General features: G+C 32.9%; 1 protein-coding gene and 2 long non-coding RNA genes across 7 annotated transcripts in view; 2 read left to right on the top strand and 1 right to left on the bottom strand.

The window, feature by feature from the left end:
* LOC127700030 (inter-alpha-trypsin inhibitor heavy chain H3-like) overlaps positions 1-15,501 on the bottom strand; it is a 147,191-nt gene that overhangs the window by 10,102 nt on the left and 121,588 nt on the right. For 2 of the 3 annotated variants that reach the window (XM_052203474.1, XM_052203475.1), the window contains exons 10-11: positions 14,548-14,661; positions 13,622-13,987 (exon numbers count right to left, since the gene is read on the bottom strand). The exons of the other annotated variant lie outside the window; for it this stretch is intronic. In XM_052203474.1, the coding sequence (XP_052059434.1) occupies positions 13,622-13,987; positions 14,548-14,661 (480 nt within the window). The remainder of the gene's footprint in view (positions 1-13,621; positions 13,988-14,547; positions 14,662-15,501) is intronic. 3 annotated transcript variants of the gene reach the window in all.
* On the top strand, positions 916-12,277 carry LOC127700037 (uncharacterized). Of its 3 annotated transcripts, none has more exons than XR_007981406.1 (3): positions 916-1,686; positions 10,202-10,287; positions 11,652-12,277. It is a non-coding gene; the product is annotated as an uncharacterized LOC127700037 (long non-coding RNA). The 3 variants fall into 3 exon arrangements; XR_007981405.1 differs by lacking the exon at positions 916-1,686 and adding an exon at positions 1,699-1,829; XR_007981404.1 differs by lacking the exon at positions 916-1,686 and having other exon boundaries at positions 7,658-10,287.
* LOC127700041 (uncharacterized) lies at positions 1,879-3,684 on the top strand. Its single transcript, XR_007981410.1, has 2 exons — positions 1,879-2,045; positions 3,217-3,684. It is a non-coding gene; the product is annotated as an uncharacterized LOC127700041 (long non-coding RNA).

The following is a 15,501-nucleotide window of genomic DNA, read 5'->3' on the forward strand; positions in this document are numbered from 1 at the left end:
TTATTATATTTATTATTCTAGGACTGACAGATATATCACAGGCACTTGTCTCAGATTTTTTCTCCTATATACCTTAATTAAAGTATATAGATTTTTTTTCTGAGACAAGTGCCTGTGAGATATATACATGCATAAGTCCCAGACATATATACTTGTAAATCAAAATGATTTACATAATTACTGGGAAATAATATAATGTTTCAGTTTTGTTGATGTCACAAATACACATGAATTATTTGATGATGCATGCTGGAATTTCTTATCTAAATGCATGACCGTGACTACAGACATATATCCATTTACAGATTCTATAATTTCTTGAGAAAAAAAATCAGGAGGGAAGTCAGAGAGAAGTGAAACAAACATTTTAAGCTTTTATTAAACATTGTTGGGAAAACAATAAAATACGACACTGAGTTTTGAAAAAAAAGTTTATGATTGGTCTTGATTTTTTTTAACAAAGATAGAAACAATTTTTTGTCCCAAGAAAAAAAAACAATGCCCCCTTTTTAGCCACACCGACACACGCCGATGAATGGAGAATTCCAAGTAGGGTCACAAGGTCACATTATAAAACTTTTTCAGTCGCCCAGTCTCAAAAAGCAATTTTGACTGGCTTTGTTTTTAGTCGAATTATATTTTTGCAGGTCAGGTTGCAAAGTGGCAGGTCGGATTTGACCGCCATGTTGACAACGGTCCTAAAAATATCCGAAAAAACGTTGAATCAAACGATATGAACCTACACAGTTTTAATTATAAGACTGACACACACCATGCAGTGTGCTTACTGTGCTGGATGAGGTGCTGTAACTTGATATACATGTATCATTAAGTTACAGTACTGTTAGGATTTGCCTGCCTTTTTACAGGGACTTTCTATACTAACTGTTAGTATAGAATGACCAGGGCTTGAAAGTATGGTTCTCTGCTCAGCAACGGTCGCGTGATTGTAGCAGTAAAATACATCGGGGGGTGGGGAGGGGGAGGGGGCACTTCAATACTTAATTGATAGGGGTGTCGCTTGGGTTCTGTTACCCCACCCTTTTCATATAATTTAGATCTTAAAAATGTATACCTTTTCGTATATTGCGTCGGTAAAATTGTAACCTTTTCCCATATTGGTTGGGTTTCGTGGGGTGTGTTGGAAAAGTGGAATATTTAAGGCTAAGATTCTGTGTGTAATGTTTACTTACGGCGAGACTTTCGGCTGTGAAAAAATGACAGGGCTTTGCATATACAAGTACATATACAAGTAATTGGAACTTTATCGACCTTATCATATATTTCTGACAGTTTTCCCCACCTATTCCCATATTTTCAAGCTGGAAAAAGTGACCTATTCCAGCGGCACGTCCTATCACCTTGTATATAGGAAGTGCCCCCCCCCCCCCCCCCGAGTAATATACGCAAATGTATAAGTTAATACATTAATTCAGGAGCACAGTCTGTCTTTAACGTAAATAACTTCGAGATTAATATGTAAGTTTACTTTGCTTATCGATGTTCCTGTAATTCAGATTTATATTTATTTGTGAGACCCCCGTCACTATTTATATTCACTCAAGAGTCACTCAAAGAAAGGGGTTCTCCGTTACTGGGAAAATCTTATCTGATTTAGGATCAATTTATTGGTTACACTCCCCTATCACCAGTGATTCTATGTCGTAAGCTGACATTTTGAAAAAGGTATACTGTTGACACCCTGCTGTTGACTATCAATTTGCATGATTAGTCACAGATGTCGACTCGGACTACTGCAAAAGACAATAATTCAGTTCACTGATTTAGATTGAATAGTGGTTCGGTTAATTCTCCTTTTCCCCAAACAAGTAAGAATTAGGTTACATCTTTACTTTTAGCTGAGACTACTATAACCAGAGACATATATACACAGAGATTGGCAACTGTAACAGTGGTCAGCGAAATCCAATTAAAAACACGCATCACACGAGACTTTAACGAGATCGCCATTTTGCATCTGATCATGACAAGTTCACCACCGCTTCGATTTTTATTTTACATCAAGCTTTTCAAAACAGCATAATGTAAGTATATATTTCAATTTCGTAAATTATTTACCTTGTTTTATTCAGTTTGTAGTAATTGTTAGTCAAAATATTGTGACGATTAACGTTTTATTGTGGTCAATAATAAGGGGAAAGCTTGGCCGACATGGACGTTATGAAAATTTTTTACACGGACGTATTTTTTATTAAAACCTTTTCATTCGAAAAGGAATAAAACCATTTATGAGATGAATCACTTTTCCCAAGACATACTGGTTTTGTGTAAATATGTTGAATTTTTCATTAAATCACCCACTTTGATGCAATTTACAATTAAAATTCAGTATTCTCGCTGTCGGCCACGTTCAATGTTTAAAATATAAAGACAGGCCCCTGTCCATGTCTACAGTCAATAAACTTTTCCATCTTTAGAGAATAATTATTCCCAGCACATGAATTACTTTCTTATGACATACTGGATTTGTGTATAACAGTTGTTTTTTACATATTTTTACCCACTTTGATGCAATTTACAATTAAAAATGACCATTCAAGCTGTCGGCCATTTTCATTCTCTTCAATATAAAGACAGGCCCCTGTCCATGTCTACAGTCAATAAACTTTTCCATCTTTAGAGAATAATCATTCCCAGCACATGAATTACTTTCTTATGACATACTGGATTTGTGTATAACAGTTGTTTTTTACATATTTTCACCCACTTTAATGCAATTTACAATTAAAAATGACCATTCAAGCTGTCGGCCATTTTCATTCTCTTCAATATAAAGACAGGCCCCTGTCCATGTCTACAGTCAATAAACTTTTCCATCTTTAGAGAATAATTATTCCCAGCACATGAATTACTTTCTTATGACATACTGGATTTGTGTATAACAGTTGTTTTTTCCATATTTTCACCAGCTTTGATGCAATTTACAATTAAAAATGACCATTCAAGCTGTCGGCCATTTTCATTCTCGTCAATATAAAGACAGGCACCTGTCCATGGCTACAGTTTATAAAATTGTCCATCTTTAAAGAACAAATGTACCCATCACCATTGATCACAGGAATTACTTTCCCAAGACATACCGGTTTTGTGTATATAAATTGTTTTTTTCATTATTTCCACCACTTTGATGACATTTACAAGTTTATATACATGTATATTTACATTCAGTATCTGACAGCATTTTTTTTTTAACAGGATCCTGCATATTATAAAAGAACAAAGATGTTGATCAAATTTACCTAACAGTGCAGCATACAAGAGATGTAATATCATACATGTGCTGAATGTAGGACTCCCTAGCCTTTCTGATTTAAAAAAAAGATTCCCTGGCAGACAGGAACAACTATTAGTGATGACTTTTTTCAAATGTTACTGCACAGTCATGTAGTGGACCGATTACATGTACTACTATCAATGTGATACTAAAAAATGGTTTTGTAAGAGAGAAAATGACATGTGCTTATCCTGACTGTGAAAACACCACATTATTGTAGTTCAAATATCATAGTTCATATGCCAAACTTGATGTACATGTGTATGCGTGACATCATTGAACTAAGAATAAATACAAGACTCCGCATTCAATCTATTGAATTTGAAACAGAAGTGGCAGTTGTGCAGAGACTATACGGATAAAAATGCAAATAAATATCTTGTGTTCAACTTCATTTGTCTTCTTTACGTTTACAAAGTATACATGTACATAATTTTTACATACATGTATAACAATATGATGATGAAGTATGATTGCCAATGAGACAATGATTTACATGTATGACTATCATTGGAAGGCCACTCTATAATATTTGTATATCATGAGAATGGAAATGCTACCTTTGTAGCAAAAAGGTAGCATAATGTAAAAAAAAGGAAAATGTTCATTTATTCAACAACACTCCTGTGAATATATAACTTGACAGTACTAAAGACAAAATATTTCGTTTCACAAATTCCTTCCTCTCCTCGGAAAATAACATATTTAATTGTTTACATGAAATGACAAAATGTGTAGAATAAGAAGCAAGAAATGTTCACTCTACTTGTACACTACTAGTCGCTCATATTAGTCATCATCTATGTTTGTTTCAGTCCTTTAGCAATGGTGCTTGTTTATATTTATCTGTTGTGTTGTGTTGTTTCAGTTTTACATGTCCTCATTCTGTGATCACTGTTTCACCTCGCCTATTTTGAAAAATGTTAATGCAAATATTTTCTGCAATAAATTGAAAAGGCACAGCTGCTATGACTATTCAGAAATGTGAGGTATATGTCAATGAGACAACAACCCAACGACAAAAATATTCTTTGCACATCTATGAATGTTTAAGAATTCTTGTGGAGGTCAAAAGCACATAACGTGTACTTATATATTGGTGACCTGGTACATGTATGTACCTATTGATGCATTCCGTCCTAAACATAAATTGTGTGAAGAGACCAAGCAGTTTATATGCTTATAAAAAACTGATATTAAAATGAATTCCTGTATAACAAATTCCGGGAATGAGACACTATTTTATTTAAACCAGATGAGATATTAGTGGTAAAGGTTTAAACAGAAGCAGGAGATGTCAAGGGGCAATACAAAAAGTACAAGGTCATGTAACACAGATAAAAAAATGACAAATGAAAAAATAACAGCCCACATAGCACTGCACCGAAACATAAACCTACAAAAGATAAGATAAAACTTGTCTTCAATTTTAAATCTTTCTAATTTCAAACTCGAGTTTCACTACCCGATAGGAAAGAGTAAAGATAAGGATGTTGCAGTACTTCTGTGGTCTATGAAACAGAACATTAAAATTCTACAGTTCAGCAGAGCATTTTACTGTACTTATGATACACGTTGTTTTTAATCAGGGTCTGTGATATTAAGTCTATAAAAAACTACAAATAATGACAGATTCATATTCTATATTTCATGACAGCAAAAATAGTGATTTCGACAACACTGTACATAATGTACGTTCATTTAGGAAATTCATGCAAAGGTTCCACAAATAATGTAATTGTAGGTCAATCAAAAATTAATCATTTAAATCCGTTTTCCACGAGACAAAATTCTACTGGCTACATATTTTTTTTTATGTAAAAAAGTTGCTTTCTGATTTCTTTTTTTGACATGTTAAATGACTATTTTTGATCCTGATTGAATACTATAGTAGAATGTAGGACAGTAAGTCACAGGACAAAAAGTCACGGACGAAAAGTCACAATTCAGTTTTGAGATTATTTTTCTCTGAACAAGAAAACACTAATTTTAAAAATAATTTTTTGATTTTTTATTGAACTATAATATATGAAGCAACTTTGTAATTAAAATTTATTCAATAAATATCAATGATGATCAAATAATTGTAATGATAACAAAATGTCAAAGTGGTTTGGCACTTAAATGGCTTCATGGTGCCAAGAAATATATTATTTGCACGATTAAAATTTAATAATTTTTCATTTATCAAGGCTTATGAACAATTCCCTGAACTTAAAAATGAATAAATGTACAAAAAGATATTATTTGAAGATCTTTCTCTTATATATTCAAACAATTGTCAATAAATTATTTGTGATTTTTGTCCTATCCAATTTGTGACTTTATGTCCTGTGACTTTCTGTCCGTTTACCCTATTCATAGTATAGCCCAGTGTTTCTGTTAAAATAAAGTTCTGGTCATGGTTAAAATAATGTCAGAATTTGTTTAGTTGTAAAAACAATTACCAAGTAATAATCCACTTAGAACTTCACCTCCGGCAAAATTCAGGTGATCGGAGGGCAATAAATTGCGTAATCGCACACCAGTGAATCCACAGTCACAACTCTAAGGAAATAATTACCGGAAAATCGGACACACATAATTTCACTGTGTAATATAGAAGCAAACTTTAGCAAAGAAATGTTTCTTGTAATATCATGATCATTACCAGATTTTACTTTTTAAATTAAAAGAAATGCCGAAAAAAAGAAAAAAATATTTTCTCAATCAAATACATTAAAAAAAATACAACTATTTCAAGTAGTTTTTTAGAAAAAGAATTTATTTGATCTGAAATAAGTTTTCCTATTACTTTTCTTGATTAGCTATCGAGGTTATTCATCCCTGACTTGTCTACATGTTGTAGAATAATTATCGACGAGAATCTCATTCCGGGCCGCGTTTTTTAACGGGATTTCACGGAGTTGCCAATCTCTGTGTATATATGTCTCTGACTATAACACATGTGTTATAGTAGTCTCAGCTTTTAGGTAGTCAAAATAATTATGACGTCTTGCAAGACTATTTTAATTTTTTTTCTATCTATCTATCTTCATATTTACGCACTCAGTCACAACTTTGACTATTATGTGACCAGAAAAAAGTTAAACAGTTAAAATAGCCTTGCAAGACGTCATAAATTTTTGGACTAATCTTTTGGCAAATATGGTCGTACAACAGGGGTTTAATTGTTACAATTTGCCGGATTTTCTATCCTTACGAACCCTGAAAAACTAACCAGGCCAGGTGATGAAAAATCTGTCTCCACTTTTTATCCCACCAGAAAATCAAAAGGTTGTCTCCTTATGGAGCTTCCATTTGATTTTTATGGTGGGGGGGGGGGGGGGGGTTAGCTAGGATGAAATTTGTAAAAAAAAGCAGGACAGGAGTTTTGAGTAAAAAAAAAAGGCAGGATGAGCAACATGGCAAAAAAAAAAAAGGCAGGATGATAATTTATGTAAAAAAAAGTCAGGATAAACTAATAAAAAAAAAAGGCAGGATCGAATAGAGTGAAAAATATAAAGGCAGGACAGAGATTACAACTTAAAAAAAATGCAGAACAACATTTTTCATCCTACTCCCCCCCCCCCCCCCCCCCCATAAAAATCAAATGGTAACTCCCTTACACCTAAATGACAAAAACATATACAAATATGGTATCATTGGACATTGCCAATGTGACGGCTCTTCAACAGAAACTAAAGACGTAGAAGTTAACAACTATATAGGTCACCGTAGGCTCTTCAACATAAACTAAAGACAGAAGTTAACAACTATATAGGTCACCGTACAGATTTCAACAATGGGCTAAAAAGCCAAACTGCGTAATAAGCTACAAAAGGCCAAAATAGATAGACGATATCTGACAAGGGTAGAAATGATCAGAATGTTGAAAAATAAAATCTACTGTCCATTTTAAATGGCATCAAAACTGGCAGCTGACTCATAGGAGTTGTTGCCTTAAATACAGATTTTTACCTTCTTTTTTTTCTTCATATTTCTTGAATTTGCCTTTTTATCTCTAAAACTGTAATATTTAAAGAGAAACTTACATTTGTAAATCTTATTAAAAAGTTATTGCTTTTCAACTATGATTTTGATCCAGTTTTTGCAAAAACTTGGAAACTTTAAATCTTGGGTAAACTCCTTATATTATACTGCCTGGTCTCGTGGTATAGCGTGTTAACCTCAAGTGCAGAAGGTTGTTTATTTTGAACCCAACAGGGTAAAACCAAAGACTTTAAAGTTGGTATTTGCTGCTTCTCCCCTAAGCACGCAGTATTATTAAGGAGTAAGAGCAAATACTGGTTTGTTCAGAGTCAGAATTATGTGTCAAGGTAAGGTGACATGTCTCTCTGAGAACTAGTGTAAGAGATAAATTAGTCCTTATAAAAATTGTCTGGTCAGACAAATATAACTAGTATAAAAAGTCCATGGATACAGAATTTACTAGTATATTTAGTCTGATGTCAGTAATTTATGTCCCCAGACTAATTTTCCTAGTCCAAGACATCACTATTCCTAGGTAAAAATGTCCAGTTTTTATACGGCCGCAAAAAATTTTTGCAGTCGTATATTGGTATGACATTGGCGTCTTCGTCCGAAGACACATTGGTTTTCGCACAATAACTTTAGTTTAAGTGAATGGATCTATATGAAATTTTACCATAAGGTTCAATACCACAAAAGGAAGGTTCGGAATGATTTTTGGGGTTATGGTAACAACAGTTAAGGAATTAGGGGCCAAAAAGGGGCCAAAAATAAGCATTTTTGTAACTTCCAGACAATAACTTGTATGTTAGTGTATGGATCTCTCTGACATTGTACCACAAGGTTCCATATCACAAAGGGAATGCTGGGATTGATTTTGGGGGTAATTGCCTCAAAATTTTAGGAATTAGGGGCCAAAAAAGGGGCAAAAAACAAGCATTTTTCTAGTTTCATGACAATTACTTGTGTGTAAGTGTATGGATCTTTCTGAAATTGTACTACAAGGTTCCATATCACAAAGGGAAAGCTGGAATTGAGTTTGGGGGTAATTTCCCAAAAACTTTTAGGAATAAGGGGCCAAAAAGGGGCTAAAAATAAGCATTTTTCTAGTTTCCAGACAATAACTTGTGTTCAAGTATATGGATCTCTCTGAAATTGTACTGCAAGGTACCATACCACAAAGGGAAGGCTGGGATTGATTTTGGGGGTAATGGGCTTAAAATATTAGGAATTAGGGGCTAAAAAGGGGCAAAAAACAAGCCTTTTTCTAGTTTCAGGACAATAACTTGTGTGTAAGTGTATGAATCTTTATGAAATTGTACTACAAGGTTCCATATCTCAAAGGGAAAGCTGGGTTTGAGTTTGGGGGTAATTGCCCTAAACGTTTAGGAATTTGGGGCCAAAAAGGGGCAAAAAAACAAGCATTTTTCTAGTTTCCAGACAATAACTTGTGTTCAAGTGTATGGATCTTTCTGAAATTGTACTGCAAGGTACCATACTACAAAGGGAAGGCTGAGATTGAGTTTGGGGGTGATGAATCATAAAGGGATTAAAAAAATGGGGGGGGGATTTTTTTTTCCTATTTTTTTTCTTCAAAATTTTCCATTTTAAGTTGGTTATTTTTTATTTATGTATAAAAGCAAATAATAATGATATGATTTGATTTCATCAAAAATTGAAATATTGGGCTTCTTTGATATGCTGAATTTAACCGTGTATTTAGATTCTTAATTTTTGGTCCCGTTTTCCAATTGGTCTACATTAAGGTCCAAAGGGTTCAAAATTAAACTTAGTTTGATTTTAACAAAAATTGAATTCTTGGGGTTCTTTGATATGCTGAATCTAACCGTGTATGTATTTAGATTTTGGATATTGGACCATAATAGGTAAATTAAAAAATTTTAAGTTCTTAGACCACATTCATTCTGTGTCAGAAACCTATGCTGTGTCAAATATTTAATCGCAATCCAAATTCAGAGCTGTATCAAGCTTGAATGTTGTGTCCATACTTGCCCCAACTGTTCAGGGTTCTAACTCTGCGGTCGTATCAAGCTGCACCCAGAGGAGCATTTTATTCTAATACTGTATGCAATATGTCAAGTATATTTGGTGTATGAAAATTTTTAAGGATGTACATGTTAGTCTGGCATGTTTTATTCGACCTTGACCTCATTTTTATGGTTCATTGCTCAATGTTATTTTTTTGTTTTTTTGTCAGTTTTTCTATTTTCTTATTTTCAAATTAGCAATAGGTCAACTATATTTGGTGTATGGAATGATAGTAAGGTGCATATCATGATATGTTTGACTGAGAAGTTTCGTCTTACCTTGACTTTATTTTCATAGTACATTGGACAATGTTTAGTTTTTGTGGTTTGGTCTATTTTTCGGATACTGTAAGCAATAAGGCCCCTATATTTGGTGAATGGAATGATTGTAAGATGCACATGTCTGTCTGGCATGTTTTATATGACCTTGACCTCATTTTCATGGTTCATTGGTCAATGAAAAGTTTGCATTGTTTTGTCAGTTTGTCATATGCTTTAAGCAACAGGTAAATTATATTTGGCGGATGTAACGATTGTAAGGTGTGCATGTCTGTCTGGCAGATTTATATAACCATGACCGTATTTTATGGTTCTTTGGTCAATGCTAAGTTTTCTTGGTTTTTTCTTTTTATCAGATATTATAAGCATATATGTCTACTTGTAAGTGTATGGAATGACTGCAAGGTGTCATATAAAAATAAGAAGTTGTCTGTCTGCCAAGGTTAATATTACTGTGACCTCATTTTCATAGAATATTGATAATATTAAACAAAAAAAATGATGAGCATGACAAGATATACAAATGATCCAAAATTGTCAGTTGCCTACTAATTATGTAATAGTAGTTATTGTCATTAAATGATAATGTTTACCCTTTTATGTGTAGGGCAAGAACATTAAAGATAAAGGGAAACTATAAACAAAAGAGATTATCAACAAAAATAGATTTCAGACATCAACAAAGCCTAAATGGTAAGTCCACGTCTATAAAAGTTATTGCCCTTGAATAATGATTATGAAAATAAGATGTGGTATGGTAAATGAGAAAACTATCCACCAGAGTTCAATTAAGTGGATGAAAGCAATGCAATTACTTATTAGAGGCCAATGATGACCTGTAAATAATGAGAAAACCCATAACCTATACATGTTGTAGTCATCTATAAATGACACCACAAACAAAATTTGGAACAAAACATCAATTCAAACTTCAAATATATCAGACTAATTCATAAAAATGAACAAGTTATGAAAAAACAAATATGATGGACGTGAACCAACATCAACCACTGAACTATGTACAGGCTCCTGATTTCGGACAGGCAAAATATGGCAGGATTGATATGAAAATAAGAAGTGGTATGATTGCCATTGAGACTTTTCTCCAATAAGGATCAAATGACATGAAATTTAACAAAATTAGTTCACTGTACAGCCTTCGACAATGAGCAAACCCTATACTGCATAGTAATCTATAAAAGGCCATGAAATTCAAAAAACAAATGTAAAACAATTCAAAAAGGGCATGGCGTCATTTAAAAAGGGCATAATGTCTATCCATACTAAACATGCTTGGGGGATACACCACAAAGGCGAAAGCTAAGTGCCTGATTTTTGCACAAAACAATAAACAAAAAACAAATATGATATAGAGCAACAATTGACAACCACTGAATAATAGACCCCTGACTTGGGATAGACACTTACAAAATGTGGCATGGTTTAACATGTTTGCTGGCACCAAATCCTCCTCTAATTAAGGACAGTGGTGTAAGTGTCAGTTCAATATAAAAACTATAAAATCAGTTGAAAAGGGCTTTTTTCTGCTCTTGGGTCAGCTTATTTTTATACATTCCCGTTTTCATTCTCAATTTTATTAACTCATTAGAATGCAACAAAGCAGAAAAACAGCTACCAAAAACACAGACCGGATGTGGCTGGACATTTATTCTTTCCCTGTAACAAAAAAGACTCAACATACAGATCTATTAGTACTCACAGTTACTGACAGCTAATTCATAGCAAATATCAACTAATAAAATAAACATTTTGTGAGCACCCATCCCCTCCCTAACCTAGGACAGTGGTTTTAATAACAGCACAACCTTTGAACAAACTGTAAACATTTGTTGCAATTGGCTTAACTCAAAAGACTGCAACAAGGCACAAAAACAACTAATATGAAAACCATAGACACAAAGCACTGAAATAAGAGTACTTACAATTTTAAATATTCAAATGAAAGTTTTATCAAAATGTACATAAACATGATAAAGTAGCCATTTTATTGCTGTATTTCTCTTCATTTATAATTTTTGAGTTTTGTGTATTTGTAGGTCAGACATCTTGGTTTTCATGATCATCATTCAACAGGTCAATACTGAACAGAAAACTTAAAGTTGATATTTTTCTATATAGTGTGACTTTTTTATTAATTTGAAATGGAATGTGTTTTTTTCCTACATAAGAAAGAGGAAATTTCAACATAATGACTATAAACAAAAAGGATCATAGATGCACAAGAACTAAATCATGTAAATGCAACAACGTAATTATCAATTGAAAGAAGGGAGGAATGAAAAAATATATTAGTAATTTGTTGTCCAAATGAACTTGCTTTGTCCACTCATTTAAATCGCTCCATCCAATAAAGATGTACGGAGGAGGATTTTTGAAGAACAGATTGCAAAAATGTTTTGTCTAAGAATTGTAGGAATATTCTAGTGGATGAAATAATTTATTTACTTGACTCTTATGTAGTGGACTGAATAATTGTACATAGCAAGTTGAAACAAGAAAACTAAAACTTAACAGGAAAAGTGTTTATTTTATAAATTTGCAAATATAAACGTAATATTATGAACACCACAAAGGTATAAGATTCAAATTGTTTGCATATTCATGTATTGCAATGGAACTATAACAAAGAAAACTTTACCTCATTAAAAGAGTAAACTATTAACTGTGCTTTGTCAATTTATTCAGTCAGAATATGAAATATTTTTTTCAGTTCTATTTTGCATAATAAAACAAACAAGACAAAGATTTCAAATCAATATTTTTTTCTTTTATTAAGACATGTCATCATTTTATTTCAGTTAAAGGATTTTATTTTTTAACTTTAAATATTATTATACTTTCCAAAATAATAATAATCTTTATTGTCATATAAACAAATTAAAAACATGTTTGTGACAAAATGAAAAAACCCAAAATACACTAATATTTATATTATAAACTTTTTACTACCAAACAGAATTCATTGTAACATACACATTACTGTATATTAATAATTTGAATTCCATAGGATTTTATTTTGTCCCATGGGATATTAAAAATCCCATGGGATAATTATAGTCCCATGGGATTTTTTTGGTCCCATGGGACAACAAATATCCCATGGGACTACAATTATCCCATGGGACCCAAAAAAATCCTATGGGATTTAACCAAAATCCCATGGGATAATGGTCAATCCCATGGGATTTGCCGTATCCCATGGGATATTGAAAATCCCATGTTTTTCTAAATCAAATTACAAAATATATATAATAATTACAGCAGAAAAGCAATGAAATTATTGAATCCCATGTAATTCTGCACATTTTGGTTATATACACGACACTGTAGGTGTAAGGAGAGGCGGTGGCGGATTTGCAAATGAGTGTTTTGCAAATTAAAAGTGTCCAGTGTTTATTCCTTCTTTTTGAATGATCTGCAAAAAGATGTGTTCTTTCTATGTGACGTCATCAGGCATGGTCGCCTTTTTTCATGCCGTCACAATAGGAAATTCAGAGGAAAGCAAGAAAATTCGACGTCATAATCGGATTTTAACCAATGAAGAACTGAGATCAAACGAACCACACGTTGATTAAATTTTTTTTTATACAATGGGTGCAGAAAGGGATAAATTGACGAAGAATTAGAGAAATATATATATATATATGTATATATATTTTTATAAAATATAATATTTTTCCAATGAAATTTGAATGCGGTATGTTGAATCGAGAAATAAGAACATTTTTAAAATATGTCATCAATCCGTACAAAGCGGTCCTGATCTCAAGGAAAATTAAAAGTGAAGCAGATCAGACCAAAAATTAACAATGGAATATGTCTGGATCATTTTGGGCGGTTTTGTCAAAGTTAATATTTTTGCAGGACTAGTTTCATTGTTAACTTTATCTCGAGTAAACTTCAGTTGCAGACCTGCCAACATTTAAATGTGTTGCCAATCTTGGAAACGTATATAGGACCTGACCAAGTTCTGCTTTTAAGGTTATTATGATTTAAGAAAACTTACCTAAGATACCACCAGCCATATCCGATATTCCTTGTTCGTTATCGATGTACATGTTCAGGTAGCTAACAACACGTTCAGTACCTTCTATCATAAGTCGGCGAATTTCAATACTAATGTCATTTCCAAAATCTATATGTACTGTTCTACCATGAAATACATTTCCATTCACGTGGATTTTAATTCCTTCCATTTCAAAGACGCTTGCGTCATTCCAGGATAATACAGCTCCATTAAATGTAATTTCGTCTGGTTTTATATCAATTCGTGCAGCAGGTGCCAGTATAACAATTTCTCCAATGAATGTTTTAAACTCTCCATCTTTCTTCTTCATTGTTGATCTTACAATGCCAGCATTAATGGTTATACCTGTTTAAAAAATGAATACAAAGAGAAATAAAAGACAGAAAGCCAAGGAAGATTTTTTCGTGTAAATAAAAGTGATGTGTCGACCAAAAAACCTTAATGATGTGTCGACCAACAAACCGAATGATGTATCAAACAAGAAACCAAATGATGTATCAACCAAGAAACCGTATGATGTGTCAACCAAGGAACCAAGTGATTTGTCGAATAAAAAACGAAATGATGTGTCGACCAAGAAACCAAACGATGTGTCGACCAAGAAACCAAATGATATGTCGATCAAGAAACCAAATGATATGTCGATCAAGAAACCAATTGGTGTGTCGACCAAGAAACCAAATGATGTGTCGACCAAGACTAAAGTTACATACTTTAACCCTGCAATTTTCATTCCCTTTTTTTTCGACTACCCCATCCGTCAATCCACCATCTATAAATGCTTATATTATGTTCCTCAGCAATTGAAGTAGTTGTGGATTGAGAATTAGTGTAATATAATTGTTGATTTGTTTATCCTGCACCTTTATTTAATCAAAACACTATAAGCAAATGACAATATATACCTGCGATTTGATCTTTCAACATCCGGATAACATCTCCGTTACGTGCATCGATATCAAAGCATATCGGGAATTCAATACTATTAATCCTCAGCATAAAATGTGGATCTCCTCCACCTGAAAATGAGGTTTTATACCAATTAATGTTGAACTTGAAGCAACAAGTTACAAAAGAAGACATATGTAGGTCTACTTCACAACTTGCATTACACCTGGAAATTGACATGTAAATAAATGTCGCTACAAAATCTTAGCTTTATGATAAACAAATTACTTCAACTTTCCCTTCACGAACTTCTCATATTTTTTTCGACACATTCAAAAGGAACATCTATGTGTCTGAGTTAATTCAATAATTAAAGTTTCTGATTTATCAAAAATCTCCACCAATAAAAACTGGCCGCCACGAAATAGCCCAAAAACGGTGCTTAAAAGTGGCGTTAAAACACTAAAACTCAAATCACATCAAATCAAAAATCTCATGAAAAAAGTTTGTTTCCTAGGCTACAACGAAGCTTGTTGTCTTCAGGCATGACAGATATATACTTTGGGCGACAGTAATACTACATTTGTATTAATAATTGTTAAATGACTCACATATTCTTGTTCAAAACATGTGCTGTCTTTATATGTTTGTATTTTGGTTTATTTTTTAATCGTGAACTTACATTTTCTGTTTCTGATTAAAAATCAATCAATACTTAAAACAATGTCATATTAAAATGATAATATCTCTGTTCCAAAAGAGCGGGTATACTGTTTTATCCACGTCTGTCCGTCCATATGTCCGTCCGTCCCATTCAATTTTCGTCCCATTTTCTCTAAAAACTAAAATTTATGAAATGTGTTACCAAGCATCATGTCAGCATGCTTCACGTGTGATGCAATTTCAGACACATCGCTCATCAACTTCCTGTTTACCTAATATTTATATATTATTCTAATACATACTGGCCA

This window comes from Mytilus californianus, unplaced genomic scaffold (assembly GCF_021869535.1).
Source record: "Mytilus californianus isolate M0D057914Y unplaced genomic scaffold, xbMytCali1.0.p SCAF_47, whole genome shotgun sequence".
NCBI classification, from domain to species: domain Eukaryota; kingdom Metazoa; phylum Mollusca; class Bivalvia; order Mytilida; family Mytilidae; genus Mytilus; species Mytilus californianus.